We start from the raw sequence: 17728 nt of genomic DNA, 5'->3' as shown, positions 1-17728 counted from the left end.
AGGGCTATCATAACACCAACACATAGGCGCGCCAACATGCGCCCATATGCTGGCTCAGTGTTCCTTTTTCTTCCCACTCAAACGCACATACAGCTCTTCCATGCCCCCATCATCAATCATCCGATCTACTCATCCATTCTATCCCCTTTATACTCCTTCCCTTGTGACCCTGATTGGAAAATAGAGTCCCCAAATTAATTTAGCTACAGGCTTTTTATGAATATGTGGACTTGGTTAAGCTGCAGAGGGTCAGAGGACACACAGAGAAGTCATACTTCATAATATATCTTGAAGTGGAAAGTGGCAAGGCTTTTTCTAAGGAATATCTTTATTTAGAAATACTGCTCTATATTAGGTATTTTTGTATAAAGATTCTTCAATATGCTATACTGACATTTCTATATGTCATGGACTTATTACTATGTGTGGTTTGGAAGAAGGCAGCAAGATGTAAACCCCTTAAATAGGTTCCCACGAGAGAGCACTTTCTCATAGACACACACAATCTGGGCCTTTGCAAAAATGCAATTTGGGATAGGCACTGTTTCTGCCTAATGCAGAGATACAATCAAAATGACAGAAGTGACAAATGGTCCCAATCTATATATGAAAGGGGAGCACAACAAAATTTAATGAGGGTCGATTTTAGGTTGGCAGGTGTAATGGACGTCACGCATCTAGAGAGCCTAGATAACAGACATCACTGCTGAAATCCAGTTCAGTGAGATTCAATTTGCAATTGGACCATTTCTCTGTATGGTACATTTGAAAGCAGTGAAATAAGACAGCATAAATTAGTGCCACTGTTTGGGGAGTGGCATGGAACCCCGGAGGCAGTAATGACACAAGCCCTACCACTATCAGCAGTCAATGCATTCGACGCTTAACAGCATTCAGCGACAGCCAAGGTTGATTAAACAGGTTGCCGCCGCAGCAGGATTTCCAGGCTGATTGAGTATTTGTTTTCTCTTGCTAACAAAAGAGTTTGTTGTGTTTTTGAGATCGACAGGTATCTTGGACACTCCTGTGGAGGCACTCCATCAGTAAAAAGGAACTTTAACAAGAATCTCATTGAACTGCAATGTGAACTACAGGCATGCAGGGTCTTTTTTATTCCCAACTAACTGTTAATGCAGGTGGTAAAATTCAGGAAAAAACAAAACAGCCCAGTTAACAGAGGGGAAATCTGAACTGGAAAACACAAAAACTTGGAATGTATGCATGTGTATAAACGTGTAAACACTTAAGTAAGCTATTTCACATGCACACACACACACTGGCAGCCACACACTCAGACACTAACCCTCATCAACCAACATAAACTGACACTACTACCCATCAACAGGGCTTTAAAAAAATCACATGAATGCTCAAATAGGTATTTAACATTTCCACCAGCCACCAAGACATCACCATTTACATTCTATAACCACTATTAGACATCATCATCATCAATTTGCACCACTGCAGCCCAGGGGATCCTTCGACTGCAATGATCATGAAAACAGGTTGGTGAAAAATCTTCAAGGACACCAGTCTAGTTATTTGATTATCTATGAAAGAACCTATTCGTGCATCTGTATTTGAGGAGAAGTAATAATAATCCCAAATATGTCACACCAGCTCTCAGTAAAGCAAAGTGGCATCAATTTCAGTATAATTGAAATCAGCCGGTGGTGCTTAAACTGCATATAGTAAAGAAGACCATTAAAGTACCTCATGGAAATCTTATCATGGAAATTCACTGCTCGTATTGAGGTCAGTTAAGGTCACAGTGCACAGGCTCAGATAAGCTTGTGGGTAAAAAGGTGAGCAGATGGGCCCATTAGGATAAGGGAAATATTGTGGTGGTCAGGATGGCTGATACAAGAGTGATTTTTGCTGAGGGAGTGGGTTGTGCTTTAGCTGCCCAAAAATGCAGACTGATGTGAGTCAGTAAACTGTGCAGAGACATGTGACACAAACAAAAACACAGTTTCATAGGAAGGCATAGTAATGAAGAAAACACCAGGTCAGATATTAGGCTTTAAAGCATTAAAAATATTAGTGATATTCATAACCTTAATAGGTTTAATTTACTTATGCAACATCTGAAAGACACAATAGCAGAATAGCTCTTTCTTATAGACTCATGGGTTTTGCTCTCGAACAAAGCTTCCTTTTGTCTGATATGAGCAGTAGCTTATGGTGGCTAATGTTAGCTCAAGTTAGCAAACACAGTCATTTGATTTTACTGTGTACAATACCTTTAGAGACTGTCTTACCACAAACTAAGAGGTAAGTACACCGTAACCCTACCAGGAGACACATATATATATATATATATATATATATATATATAGTCACTGGACCCATTCCCAGTGAGTCAGCAAAAGTTATATAGACTTGTTTTAGCAGCTACTATGGTCACAATTGGTAACTGCAGAATAATGACTCACTGAATGGCCCTTTGGTTATTTTAAATTAGCTGCTTTAAAGACACTACTATTAGGTGACCTGACTAATGCTGCTCGCATATCATATTGTTCAGCCCATAACTACGTGCAGCTAAATGAATTAGAGTAATAGATATCAGGAATTTCTGACCGCAACAATAACAATAACACTTGGTGAAATGAACTACAGAATAGTCAACAAACTAGTGGCAAAATGGCTGCAAAGCCGTCAATGGTAGCAGTTACATCTACATAGAATCCAAAATGAACACTGATATGACTGATTCAGGAAGTCTGAATGGAACAAGTCACATTCTGTATCTGGTTTCCCTCATTACCAAACCACTTCAAATGCATAACACAGCAAAAGTAGCTCATTTTTAAAATGACGTGACTACAAGGCTAGCAGCTTTGAATAGTGCCAAGACAAATTAATAGGAGGGTTTCCTGTTGTTACCATTTTACTGACATGCATATTCTAGCAAATGCAACATGAGAGCTAGATGAATTGATTGAGCAAGAAACATGTTCCTGATGTGGTACATTGTATTAACTCCTTATTTTACATTTGTGATTTAACCATTTCATATTTACCTGTGACATAGTAAACTACAGTACAACGACAGAACATGTAGAGAAAACCCATACCGTCACTGAATTGACTAATTAATGTCACTTGGTCAGCAAAATTTAATGTTAGCCACAGTGACTCATTCCAGACTAAGTAAAGCTTTAGCACAAAACCATTGCGTATATTGCTCTGAGCGATGGTGTGTTTTATTGCTTGTGAACTCAACATTTTATTTGTAAGAAAAAGAATGTGCTGTTCTTCTTTCAAATGTTACATGATCTCCCTTTGAAGTTCATGATTTTACCAAGTCAGTAAGTAACAGTCACTGTCTCTCTTTAGTTTACCGATCCCTTTTAAATAATAATGACAAAAGTTATCATATCACCTTCTTTAATGCTGGAGGTAATGTGACATTACGGAGAAATATGGCTTGAGGAAATCGCCATCGCGGCATGAGGTTAATTCAAAGTCACTGGGAACCACGTCTAGAATGTAATTCTATACTTCCAGATGATCCCGTTGAGTCCGCTGTTAAATTATTTTTCAGAATGTTCTGTCTACACATGGCATGTTAAATATGCCTGCAAACACACACACAAGAGACAGAGAGCAGGAGTGGAAAAGAAGAAAGTGTCCTTGAGCAAACTTGTATATCTTTTCCATGAGATGGGCACACAAAAAAAGAGAAAAAAGGAAAGCCAGCAGCAGACAGCAGCCACAGTCTGCAGGCACTATCGCCTTGGAGACAACACAAGGACATTTTGTTTTGCTTTGCTAGCTTTCCCATTCTATCCAAACGGATGAAGTGAGAGAGAGAAAAACTCAGCTCAAGAGCACCAACGAGGTGAACAAGTCTTTGGTATGCTCTGAGGGACTTGCGAGTGACCTTACAGGAAGATTTGAACATCTGCAGCATTTTTTGGCTGTGAGTTTTATAATGGGCTGGGGTAAAGAAACAACAACAAAACTTTTGACCACAAAGAGCAATTCAGAAATCTGACTGTAGATGGCTGAACTCTTCTTTGGCTCTTGTGAATTTCTTATTTCAGTATCAACTGAATAAAGACAATCATTTTGAAATGTTTAATTAGAGTTGTGGGTTTAGATTGTAGAGTTATGCATAAAAAAGCTGAAGAAAATAATTCAATAAAATGACCTCAAACCTCATCTTTGTATATTTAACATTCAACACATTCTAAAAGATGATACAAACTTGATAAAAAATTAATGATACCAATAGTCAGCTATCAGCTATTCATGATTCTTAAGCCAAGGGGCTTAGCCATGATCCTGCACCTAAACAGGCGACCTTCTCATTCACAAAAGACAGAAGCAAACTTATGTGGGTACTCAAGCTCCCTCTTATTGAAACACCAACTCCACTCATCATTTGTGCTCCGCTTCTATTACACAAAATCCTCCTCACCAAACGCACAAAGTCTGTTTCCACCACACACAGAGCTTTGTGCTTCATTTCAAAGCATTTGTTTCAAACTAATTAGCCTCTCTCTCAGTATCCCAGGGCTCGTGGCTTCCACAATTAGATAAGCCCGCTCTACTTTGCTCCAGGAAAAAAAAAAAGAAAAAGAAAAAAAAAAAAAAACCTGCTATGCTATTATGAAATAAATCCGGTTTATGTGACTTGCCGTTTCCGCACCGAGAGCGGGTTAGTCGACTCTGAGAAACTTCTGCAGACTCGAGATCAAAAGCAGTGCAAAGGGCTTTTGGGGGTAAAAATGAAACGAGCATCAGACGGTAAAGTGACTCTCCCAGCCTTGTGCTGAACCCAATTACCTCCTAATTTTAGTATTTGAACCTTTATGCATGGCTACATCTTCAGTAGGCACTTTCAGAGACTGTAGAAAATTTTGGACAGTCTATGTGTGATGTCACCCATTTAGTTTTCTACTAGGCCGTTTGTTGAAAGGCTGCAAAATGAGATTTCTGGGAGCTGGGACATGTATTTTTAGACTGAAGTGTACTTGAAGCCCAAATCCATGATCATGGCTGTTAATGGGTCTCTCAGAAATAAATTACAACCATAAACTTGTTTCATTTGGCTGTTAGAACTGAATGTCTGGCTTCCATTTTGCAACTCAACGTCTGCTGTAACTCAATCTACTGCTCTTTAAGTTTGGTCTGATGTCAGAACTTCTTTTTTGGCACAGGTAGCTAAAACAAAGTCAAACTACCTTCAGCATTATGCATTATTAAACAACCTATACCGCAATTGTTGATTTTCCTCATCATTCCACTCATCATGTTTTCAGACACCAGTGCTAACATCAGTGTTGACTATGCTGAGGTGGTTTTGGTTTTGGAATATGGAATCAGTCCATGTTCCTTGCTACACTGTGTAGTAGCAAGTAGTGAACTGTCGTCTACTGTTTGGAATTTTTACATATCTCCACTTAAATTACCATTTATAAATACGGTTATTAATTCATGCTGGTTTGGTGCAAACTGTAAAATTTACGATTTGACTTTAGTATTCACAGTCGGAGACCTTGTTGGACAAGGTGGAATGCTCCTGCTCTAGTGGTCTGTGAATTATATCAGAGGGTTGTACTTTATTCAATAACTAGAAATGTACCTATTCACTACTACTACTAAGATGTGTCCCAGTGTGACTGAGTCTACTGAGGTTCAACATCTATTTAAAGCCATTTCATAACACCAGTACCCACCTAATAATGGCATGATTCACTCCCAGCATTATCAGTTCTCTAATGTTTATGTCGTCCGATCCCACTGAAACGCTACACATGTCCTAGCGTGCTGAGGAGAATGGCTGGAAAGTAAAATGATGATAAAGGTCCTGTCATTTAATGGAGCCCTTTGTGGCAGGCCCACAAATCCATCAGAGTGCAACTGGGATATGTGTGTATGTGTGTGTGTGCGCTTGTGGAGGGGATTGGAGGGGGGAGGTGCGGTAAATTATGCAGCCAGACATCCGGTAATGCTTCGATATCATCTGACATGATGAGAACCGTAATGGATGGGAGCTATGCATTGTTTGGCAATTAATTTCTCATTCCCGAGCTCTGTTCCTGGGACTTGAGAGGGCATCCGTGGAGGTCACACGGCGCTGGGAGAAGGCATATTGCGCCAAGGCTGATATGTACGCACACGTGGACCGGGCCCGGAGAGACGCTCGCTGTGCTGGAGTTAAATGACATACGAGATGTGAGCTAAGTCTGCTTGCATATGCACTACAGTGAAGTACTGTGGGGTAAATTCACCACACAGATGTGCTGCAAATGCATGCAAAAGCACAAAAAAAAAAAATACACAAGTGCTGTTTTTGACTTAATGTGCTGCATGCATATCAGCTCATCTGCATCTGCTGAAGAGGATTTTGCTAATTTGATTTATTTATTTCATATTATCTCAAGTGGTCTCAACCCCCCAAATCACGTCATGGTGTGTATTAAAAACACACAATCCAAAGAAATCCACATTAAGTGGCATTTTTTTCTCTGTAAAGCAGAGGAATGTTGGACTCCGTTTTTATTCTTGGAGCCAAAACTCAAGTCTCTCAGACTATTGACGAGACCAAACATTGTCAAACGTAGCCGGGAAAGCAAAAGGAGGAAAAAGGAGTTTGAGCACACGAGGAGAGGGGATTTCAGACTCACTAAGAGGAAAGGCGCACTTCTCCAAGGTTTCACCATTTGCCAAGAAAAGCTCGCGTAAAGGCTTTTCAAAAGACTGTCAACCACCAGTAGAATGGGCCAAAATGGAAAAGGCAAAGCTGTGCAGAGGAACTCTGACACTGATGATAAAGAGAGTTAAAGATGCTTCAGAGGCCTCCAATCAGATTTACTCAGCTGATTGGCCAAAATAAATCATTTTGAGCTTGCGTGCCACCAAGCCTGTTAAATTTAATGTGGCAGTTTTGGGGGCTCTAGAGAAACCATTGGCCACACACAGGCACACACATCAGGAGTAGAGAGAGAGCAGAGTGGAGAGAAGATCCCACACACTACACTCTAGTTACATACATTTTTTTTTTTCTTCCAGGTTTGATATGTCTCAGGTGACAAACTCTTGAAATCACTGCCAAACACTAGCTTAGATCACACACTGCACAGCTCATCTTATACTACATATTATGTTTTAAAATAAATGAGTAAAAGAAAAACTGTGAGGAAGCACAAATGTATTTACAGATGCACAGACAAATACACAGAATAATCTTCACAAGTTCCACATTTGACAAAAGTCTTTGATTTTTACTTAGTATGTTTTCCCCCCATTTCTGTTCATGTCAGGAGAGATGGATAGGGTGTTGGCCTGAACTGAGGGATTGCCTGCCACCCCTCTCACTACACAGGTGATCTGTGTATGGTTTCTGGATCAAGGTAGAGCTGGCACAGCCCATGATGGATGGCCAGTCAGGAGGACGGAGGCCAGTCATAATCATGTGATATATAACGGGGGTATCGCATAGGGCGAATGAACATGCCACATTCTGAGCCAACTGAACATGAGCTTGTCTGTGCAAGTGGACAAGGGTTTCATTCAAATTCCCTATCAGAGATAAAACAGAAGTATACTAAGATCACCAATACATATACGCTAATAGGATAACAATGATTATATTTTAAAATATATCACAAATTATTCTTACATGAGGGAATACGGCTCAAAACATTAAAAGAGGCTGTGAAGCACCAACAAAGCGCTCTCTGTTTCCATGCTAAAAAATCTAAAGCTGCATTACTAACAGAGCCCCATTGTGTTGCAGCATTAAAGGGTTTGCAAGAGGACTGTGCAGTTGTGCACGCGTTTGTGTATGTGTGTGTGCGCCCATGTGTGCACATGTGTTAGGAAAATCATTCTAAACTATAATCCTAAGCCTTGCACTTTCCCTTATAAAAAAAAAAAATGCCCTCTGCAAGAGGTGCACCAAGCATGTGATAAGTGCGTAGCTTGCAAATAAGCATGTAGCCTACATTCCTAAGCCTCGACATCAAAAAGGGCTTCATGCAGCATGGAAAAGACTGTTTTTGTGGAATGTGTTTAGTTTGAATTGCTAAGCGAGGTTTGTAATCAAGAAAGAAAAGGCTCTCTGATGACACATGACAACAGCGGGGTGTTACCTGAATCTACATAATAGCATATCAAAGCATATCAATCAAAAGAAATGACAGGCAATTGAAGGTTAGTGCATAAGCAATGAAAGCCAAAGGACAACAGTTTGTGCCTTTAAGAGCAGACTGAGTCACACTCAGATTATCTCCACCAGACTCTGCCAGCCTGCATTTACCGCTTAGACAGTCTTAATCAATTTAGCATGTGTCAGGCACTTCCAAATAGAGCCAAGATGGGCCTGAGCGTCCAAAACATCGGCTGTTTCGGCATGAAGGTCGGGCTGCCACGTCTGTGGGTTCGCTCAACGCCAGCAGGGCTGGCACTGAACCCTGGCCAGATGGCAACATGTGGCAAAATTACAGGACTGCCAGAGAGTGAATGTATCTATGACACCAACTGTGCTGCATCCTTTTGCACCAATTATGAGTCAACAAAAGAATCACTCCTCCAGTCGCACATTCAGACATCAGAGGTCTGTCTCGCTGAAACATGAGATGAAGGGAACATCTCACAGAGACTGTTGAGAAGAATCAACAGACTGATAGATACTGATTACAGTATTCTGTAAACACTCTGTAAATCTGACAATGCATTTATATATATTAACAATAAACACGTCATTTTAAATGGTGTATAAAGAACAATAATGTAGGGCTAAACCGGGAGAACAGCGTTAATAAGCTCATAGTTTCTAATCTTATGACAGCATACCAGTGCTGCAGACAGCAGCAGCAGGTGTGAGAGACTGAGGCAAATCTTCTCATGTGTCTGCCCTCGACTCTGCAGCCCTGTGGAATCAATGCAGCCAGTGCCTCATGCTCACAGTGGCAGCTAAGTCTGGTAAAGGCGAGGCGAGGAGTAACCTCTCCAGTCAAGAAAAATACTGTACGTAGCTATGGTCCTGGAAGCTTAAATAACTACAAACAAAATAATCTTGTTTAAGTTTTGATACTGATTCTGTTAGGAATGCACAAATCTGACTTTTTCTCTCACAATACCGATAACAATACCTCAACTTCAGCCAATACAGAGTGCAGATCTGATACCAGCACTGTTTTCCCAAATTCAAAAACTGTGTCTAATTGCATAGTGCTGATTGAGGCTGTTCTATGCGGCTTCTCATTCTGACTCAATAGCCTGCTGTGACTGAATGAATGTAACTGGTGGTGGAAACACATCATTTTAAAATGAGACAGAAACTGTCATTGATGTGGATCAGTGTCATCTTTCTGATTGCAGATCCACTTAATAATGTCAATATTAGAACAGATACTGACGCAGTGGATTGGATTCATGTAGCCCTAGTAAAAAAATGGGGGAAATCATAATAATCCAAAGACAAGGAGCCAACAGCCCAAGTAAATGTACAGAAACATATCATTATGTGGCACACAAGCTATATTGCCTAGCAAACTTTTATGATGAGAATATACATCAGTTAATTCTAAAAACATAATATTTGAAGACTTTTAAAAAAATGTTAATATGTAAAGTGTAGTTTTATTAACATCAGTAAGCCATGCTTTTATTCTAAGGCTATTCTGATGGCTTGTTAACCAAAAAGCCTGAACAGGATGAGGATGTTTAAAGAATAGACGGATGGATGGCTTGCTGAGCACTGACATGCTTTCAGGAAGAAACAGTTCAGATGATGTGATGTGCAGGTTTCGATCGAACAGTGCTATTTTTCCAAGGGTGCTTTCCTGGTCAGTGGCAATTCCACCGCTTGCTATCTTGACTCTAACTTTGTGCAACTTCTCGACTGAGAGCTCCTGGCCTGCAAAACCTTTGCGCCTTCCAAACTGTCCTTAGTGGAGGAGGTTGGCTGAGCTGAACCACATAGAAATGGAAGAAGGTGAAAACAGTGATTTTCAGAACTGGGTCATGGACAGTTGGGAGACAATAAATTTCCACAACTGTCAGAAGATCAGCATCCTCTGGAGAGGTCATTGCGACCTCTGTAAATGAGTTTGAATAATTTTCATTTACCTTTATGACCAAAGTCACATTTTTGTCAAATCTGCATAATTATCCTCGATGCTACTGGCTATTCAAGTGTGTTTTTTTTAAGTATATTTTCTTTTATTTTATTAAAACAGGTCCATAGAGCAATTTATTTCAATTTCCCCTGCATGTTCTGCTTTAAACCTGATCATGAAAAGGGGACTCATAGTAACAGAGCTTTTATATCTGCCTGCTAACAGCAGTCTGTGCAGCACATTTTTTATCACCAATTCAGTGAATTTAATTATCAATGGAGTTGTCATGGAAGCACTCCCGGGCATAGATCATCTGTCCTTGAAAACAGGCTGTTTGGGCTCTGCCTGTTGAAGAGACTGCACCAAGTATACAGATTAGCACAGGATTCTCGTGGGGAGTATTCTAAATGCAGGAAAAAAAAGTTGCTTTTCATGAATATCAACATTATTCTTTTTTTTTTTCTTTTTTTCATCTACTCTACAAAAAGTTATTTGCTAAAAGAGTTCAAAAATCATCAAAATCATTACAAATAAGATGCAGCGTGACAGTTTAAAGTCCAGATCTCATTAACCTGCCCCTGCCTAATGCACTGTAGCGTGTGCTCTGCCCTGGCCCATGTGGTTTGGCATACGGCACTGGGGCCCCAGCTGTGGGTCTGGCCATGTCTCTCCTGCTCTGTTGCCCATATACCATGCTCCACTGGTATTGCAGGTCATGCATGCTCAGGGAAGTGGAAGCGCAAGTGGAAATGAGCCTGTGTTAGAGCGATCAGAGAGTGACACCTTTCTGGGAGTGTTAACAGCCACTGTGATCATGACACTGGATCAAATTTCAGAAGCTCATGTTTGCAGCAAAAAGAAAGTACCACATTGGCTTTAGACTCTATGTGGCACGCCGGCTCCCTGGGTTATCTAGTCAAATTTATTGAGTGACTGCATCAGCCCCAGATTATCAAGTCGCTGGCTTCCTGAGGTGGAAAAAAACATTTTCCTTTTTTTGATTCAGTGCCTCTGCTTGTGGTCAAACTTAAGGTTTCAGCTTTCTTTTTTAGTATAGTATATCTGCACCGCATTTGTGTGTCTCTCGTAGCAGCCATTGTTGTTGTGACTCTCCGTGACTGATATTTCCAGTTTGCCTCAGTCACATTTATCTCTCTGATCTTTACGCATCCTCGCTGCAGAAGTATATAAATGGAACAAACAATATGATGCAGCAGCAAATACAAACTAATTTGTGTGCTGTGAAGTGTTTGACAGTGATGCTGATTCAAACAATTTTGTTGCAACTATCCTACCGTCTCAAAATTAGGCTCCTCATGAGACAATATTGTGGAAAATGTGCACTACTAACAACGCTTGCTTTAACCACAATAAGTCTGCATCCTCTGTTTCTGTATTTGGTCTGGGAGTTGATCAAACTAAATTGTTTATTGCTCTGGGGTCCATTCAATCACTCTTTCATTCCTTATCAGTCTGTTTATCTGACATTTATATTTGTTCCCTGACTCCATCCATCCACTTAATGCAACATTTTACTATCTATATTCATGCAGCAGGCTCTTTGGATGGCAGCCTATTCTGCTCAACAAAAGCCAAACACACAACTCAACATCTCACCGGGAAGTCTAGTGCAGAGAATTTGCATTTGCATGTGAAAGTGTGTGTGTGTGTGTGTGTGTGTGTGTACATGCAAGTGTATGTAATCATTGTGTGCCACTGTTAAAAACTGATGGATAATCATTCAATACAGAAAGCACATAACAACACCATTTCACTCTCCTTAACTACAACAAATTATACTATGGGTACGTGTGTATCATCAAAACCAAACACTGTAAGCACGGTCACTGAATGAATGAATATATAATGGGGTGTGTTGAAGCAGGACTCAGTGCATAAAAAAAAGATTTGGGGTAGAGTAGCAGCCAGCTAAGGAAAACAAATTAAACTGGCAAGCGGCAGGTAGAGAAAGCTCCAGAGGAGAAAGCAGAGGTAGGGACTTCACAGTCAAATAACTTGTGACATTTTTGACTAGAGCTGTTGATGAGATAGCGCAAAGAATTACCTTGGTGTGTCAAAACAGGTTCTTTTTTTCCGTTTCATGCTTCCCAACAAGCACCAATTTATAAAAAGAACAATGGAGTGGAGAAAAGAGTTTTGGGAAGTTTAATGTGAGCAGCCGCTTGTTCCTTTGCAAAGGAAACAGCTAGAGAGAGTAAAAGACTTTAGCTTGTGGCTAAAACACAGGATGGGAAAAATTCATTTAACACCCAATGTGTCATATACCTAAGAATCATCATCATTTTTTTGTGCCTGACAACTCTTTTATCCTATTGTTATGTGGAAATTGCTAAAACACATCAGATGAATGCTAAAAATGGGCGTTATGTTTGTTGCTAGTGATAATTTTTACACTAATCTATCTACAGTATCTGTGTGTTTCACTTCCATTCTGGTGATTAATTTGAAACACAGAAGTAACACACTGAGCAGCATTCCATATAGCCAACTGTCACCTGCCTACACTGTCTTGAGGTGCTACATTTTATATTTTAAATGTGTGTATTTTTATACTATGTCTTTCTATTTGACAAAAAAAATGTATACACTTGCTATGCCAAGCTGTTCTTTACAACCCACAATGCAAAACTGTTAGGCAGAACAAACAACATGAATTTTGCATTTTGCTAGTCTTAGAGGCTTCCAAGTATCAAGGCTAAAGATGTAGTTTGTTCTAAGGGTGGCAGTAGATCAAATGGGTCATCTGAGTGAGAGAAGTGAAATTATTTATCCCACTGAGAGTATGAATTTGGCAAGCCATATGGCAATCTGCCCATAAGACTATAAGACTGGAAAGGGTGTTTTGGCTTAGCAGTGGTGCTAGGGAAAGCCTTACTCAGTTTCTAAAACGGAAAAGGTTCACCCCCTGGGGAGCACGAGTTTGCTCAATAAACTGGTGATTTGCCAGTTCTGTGTTGATACAGTATTTGCTGTGGCCAACTGAAGGTTTGCCATTTATATTTGCTGTAGGGGAAAGGTCAATGGATCACCAACATCATTAGTAATCATCCTCTTGGGACCATGAATGCCCATTTGAAATCTAATGACAATCTAGAAAATAGTTCCACCTCACTGCCGGGCCACTCTCCCACTGCATAATCATTGCCATTTGCATGTCTTTTCATCATTTTAACAAAATGGGCCTACTAAGAACCACCAAATTGTGCTGACCAAAATACTGAAAATGACATTATAATGCTTGAATATTATGAATATTAGGTGAAATAATAGATAAAGCTGATCTTACCGAGTCTGTTGTCCAATGCTCCAAAGTCCAGGGAGTACTTCACTACATGGTAATTGTTCCAGACATACAGTAGGTTGTCTCTGGGATTATAATCCACTGCGGCGATGTACTGATAGGAGTTGGGGAAGGGGATGTCCAGAAACCCATCTTTACTTAGTTCTGTGTTGTAGATGTAATCAATCTTGTTTCCTGTTGCTTCATTGTCATCATCCTCATACACTGACTTTACTACATAGAGGATTCCACAGATCATGAAGGCGTTGGACGCTGAGCGCTTGTCGTAAGCCGTGTCCCAGGTCCCCTCGACACGCAGCGTGTAGGGATTGAGTTGGCTGATGACAATCCGCCCGTTGTTCTGCTCTGTGGCATAAATCACCCAAAGGCCATTTTCATCAACAGCCAAGTCGATGTCTGACTTCCCTCCCCAGCGGTATGGGGATGTGTCATGGTAGTTGGCGTTAGCGATGATGGCCTCACCACTCTTGATACGAGTCCGCAGGTCAAACTTGACAATATTGCGTGTGCGTTCCTTGTTGAAGAAGAGTGCCCCATCATAGACTACAAAGCCAGTTCCATCGACACGGTGTGGCAGTTTGTAGGTTGTTGTTGGCCTTCCAGCAATGAAGTCTTCTTTGGAGGAGTATTCGGTTAACGTATCGGTGCGGTAGGGTGTCCAGGGCATGTAGTAGATCTTATCAGAGGCTTGGAGAGGGTCTTTGCACCAGGCTCCTGACTGATGGTCCGATTCAAAGAGGTGCTCACTCTGGTACACCCTGCGCAGAAGCCCTGGGCACAGGAATACTGAGGATCCAAAACAGGGGAAAAACAAGTACAGAGTTACATTGGCAGGTATTATATATCAATAAATAAAACAGCAACTGAATTCAAGAAAAATGAGGTTTAAATGTGCAGCTTAGTCTTCTCCACTGTGAAGGACCAATGTGTTGAATCACACCCTCACACCCTGATGTAATTTACATTAATTGCAGAAAAGACCACTGATAGTTCATATGATCACTATTGGTTTTTGGATAACCTTGATTCTGCAATGCATGAAACTTAAACAGGACACAACCAATGCACAAAAACAACCATCATTTTCATGTTTTCAAACTGTGTTTGGGTTTAAAATGACTTATTACAGTTTGCAATTTTTGTTTGAAATACCTCTAACTCAGTTAGCCTCTGATGAATGAACACACTTACAGTTTGTGAGGAGGAGTGAATAGATTAAGGGGTTATTGAGGGATGTTACCAGGGATTGACTTACCCAAATGCACATAAACATACATTATCATTTCAGTTCTCTTCAGTTTGTTTAGCTTTTCTGTGCATATCTACCAATTAAATATAATTGCACCAGAAAAAAAGGTTTCATTCTAATCGTTCTAACATCATCGGCAGTTCTTCATAAATAGCATTAAAAACACAAACCCAAAGTTAAAAGAGTTTGATGAATAGCTATGCTGTAATTATTGGCTGCAGCAGTCCTTTAGGAAAAAGAAAGCAAAACAAAAAAAACAACAATAATAATTACATCATCTATATAATGATTGCCTGTCCATTATTTCATTCACATGACATTTTTAGTCTGCAGCATGATTTACAACACCACACACAGTAAACTAATTATATGTGAACTGGTTTGTACTCAAATCTGATAAAGCCAGGCCAAAGCAATACAGCTGGAGCAGGTCAATAGTGGGCTCCGTTTGCGAAAACTAATTTCTGCTCATTATGGATTATCTGAGACTGAGGCAATTGTAATTTTCTGTCCTTCTAAAAAGATGACATCTGAATTCAGGATTGCAATGACTATAAATCCTTGGTAGGTTAAACATTTCAATTAAACTTAGATTTTTAATAAACAAAGAAATAAATAACATGTAAAATACCAAGAAAAAGAAATACTGGCCAAAGTATGAGGGAAAGAAACCATAAATAATTTAGAGAGTGCAGTTTTACTTTTTCCACAGGTTTGGGCCCAGAATACATCACAAATAAAAACAAAGTGTGTGTGTGAAGGCTCCTTTCACTATAATGGGCCAAGAGCCTGACACAGCGCTGACAGGTTCTAGCCGCAGATCCGTCGAGAGCTAAAAGCTCTGCGCTCCGATGAGAAGGAGGAGAAAGAGACAGCGAAAACAGAGGCTTCTTTCCCTTGTAATCTCTTAAGATTAAACATGTTGTCTACCTGTGGGTGAAAAATGTGGCAAGATGCGTCCCGCTGACATTGCGCCTCGGCACACATCTCAACGGTTGCTCTGCTAAATGCTAAGAGGGCTGTTTTCTATGGTTGAAAAAGACGAGATGTGCTGAGGTACAAGGTCAGACTAGGTGAGCTTTGTACAGACAGCACACTGGACTTGGAGGAGGTTGTAAAATATGCTTTTTAAGGATGTAAGCACAGAGATGGAGGAGTGAATGAGAGATATTAGAGAAGTGATACAAAAGCAATCATGGCTTTCATGGGGAATTGACAAAAACTGTTATTGCAGCAGCACAGTCATTTCTACAAAATGTTTTTAACTCCCCCCTCACCTTCATTTCTCATTCTCTTTGCCATAGATTTCAATGATATGTCATTAATTAACTATGAAACCTGAAATATATTGCCTAGCTATTAAAGCAGTGCTCTTGACGCTTGTTTAATGATTCCATTTCCATCTTTGACTTCGATCCAGCTTTTATATCTAACATCTCACAAAGGACATATTTCCCCACTCATGCAAAAAGGTAACACTACAAACACAATGCTCCTGGGGCACAAGTGAAGATTTAGCATATGCTCCGCAGCATCATGCAGTGCTGATAAGGTAAGAATATGGCTGCTATGATCTGTCTCCGGTATTGGCTGGTGAGTCCCTGGAGGTTATAGTCATCATCATGTTAGAGCTATAATCAAAAATGCTGACAGCTTATTGGACAAGCTATTGATCAGCCTGTATAGCCCTCTCCTTTAATATTATGCAGCTGATAAAGCAGAGCTGGAATAATCTTCAGTTATTAAAGCATGGGAAAACATCCAAGAGTTGTGGGGAGAGCAGGTCTGTAATGACCATATAGTAAAGAATGATCTATATGTGGCAATGTCAACAGACTTAGGTCTGTGATGCTGTTGATGAACAAGGAATGAAGATGGGAGTTAAGTGCAACATTCACCGATTTATAATACACTTTCTTTGAACGATTTCATTTTCCCCATGAATGACATGCTTAACCACGCCAATGAACCATACAATGAGCACAAACCTACAAGAATCCAAAAACTTGATTTAGCAACCCGACACCAATGGAGAAAAAAAAAGAAAAAGGCAAGCATATACCCAAATGAATATGCAGGTGAAAAATGAAAAGTTGTTGGCATTTAGTTACCTTTTTGTTCCACTTCTATTTTTAGGCATGAAGGGGAGAGAAAGAAAGAAAAAAATAAAGAACAGATTAATGATGTGATAACTGTCTTTATTTTATAACAGTCACACAAAAGTACAACAGGAGGTTAGTGGGATAGACACGTAAAACATTTCATCATACTGTAAGCTTTTAGAAAGGAGAAAAAAGTACTGCATCACACAGGAGCCTGTAGGAAAAAGAAAGATTAATCAGGTCTTAAATTGTACAACATGCTTGTGTTTTTTTTTTAATTGTTTTTGCTGTTTGTTTTTTTTCTACACCCATAAGAGCATTCGAATATATCTGCTATATGTCTGTATATGCTGAGAACATTTGCCAAAATGAATCTTGAAGTTGTGGGTCATTGAAACCAAAAAAATGAGTCAAAAGATACCGAAAGCTAAGAGCTAAGAAGGACTGCAGTCAGGTATATAATTCCCTATAAGTAAGTTCTTTCACATTAAATGTAGCGGTTTGATCCATTCTCATTATAAAAATGAAATTCAATTTGTTAGTGCAGCTTTAAAATATAGTATGCACTTGTATATAGTGTGTACTGGCAAGAAAATGATATTCCTTGATTTATGATATATTTTTTAAATGTGAATAACCTCATGTGTTAGTTGAACGTAGTTATTATGATTCTACAACTCAAGTACAACAACAAGTACACTGAAGGCCTGTTGAACACTACTTAGGCTATATAACATCTTAACTCGAAATATCACTTCCCCTGTGGCCAAGCTCTTTATGTCAGTCACAGCATTTTGCTGGTCTCCTCCATTTGTAGTAGGGGTTAGCATCCACCTAGCGAGCCTGCTCCTGTCCCTTCCCCTCCAATAATCCCGGTTCTAATAAGAGAGGATTAACCTCTGTTACCAGGGCTTACAAGAGTCCTCTCCTCCAAATGGAGAGTGCAACAGAGTGAGGTATGGAGGTCAGTGGG

At 39.9% G+C, this 17728-nt stretch overlaps 1 protein-coding gene across 4 annotated transcripts in view; it reads right to left on the bottom strand.

Moving 5' to 3' along the window:
• Positions 1-17728, bottom strand: part of LOC108892288 (adhesion G protein-coupled receptor L3) — a 199286-nt gene that overhangs the window by 68243 nt on the left and 113315 nt on the right. For all 4 annotated transcript variants that reach the window (XM_051076010.1, XM_051076011.1, XM_051076012.1 and 1 more), the window contains one exon: positions 13390-14190. In XM_051076010.1, the coding sequence (XP_050931967.1) occupies positions 13390-14190 (801 nt within the window). The remainder of the gene's footprint in view (positions 1-13389; positions 14191-17728) is intronic.

This window comes from Lates calcarifer, linkage group LG15 (assembly GCF_001640805.2).
Source record: "Lates calcarifer isolate ASB-BC8 linkage group LG15, TLL_Latcal_v3, whole genome shotgun sequence".
Taxonomy (NCBI): Eukaryota; Metazoa; Chordata; class Actinopteri; family Centropomidae; genus Lates; species Lates calcarifer.
Note: the sequence above shows the minus strand (reverse complement) of the source record. Positions and strands in the feature narration are given on the sequence as shown.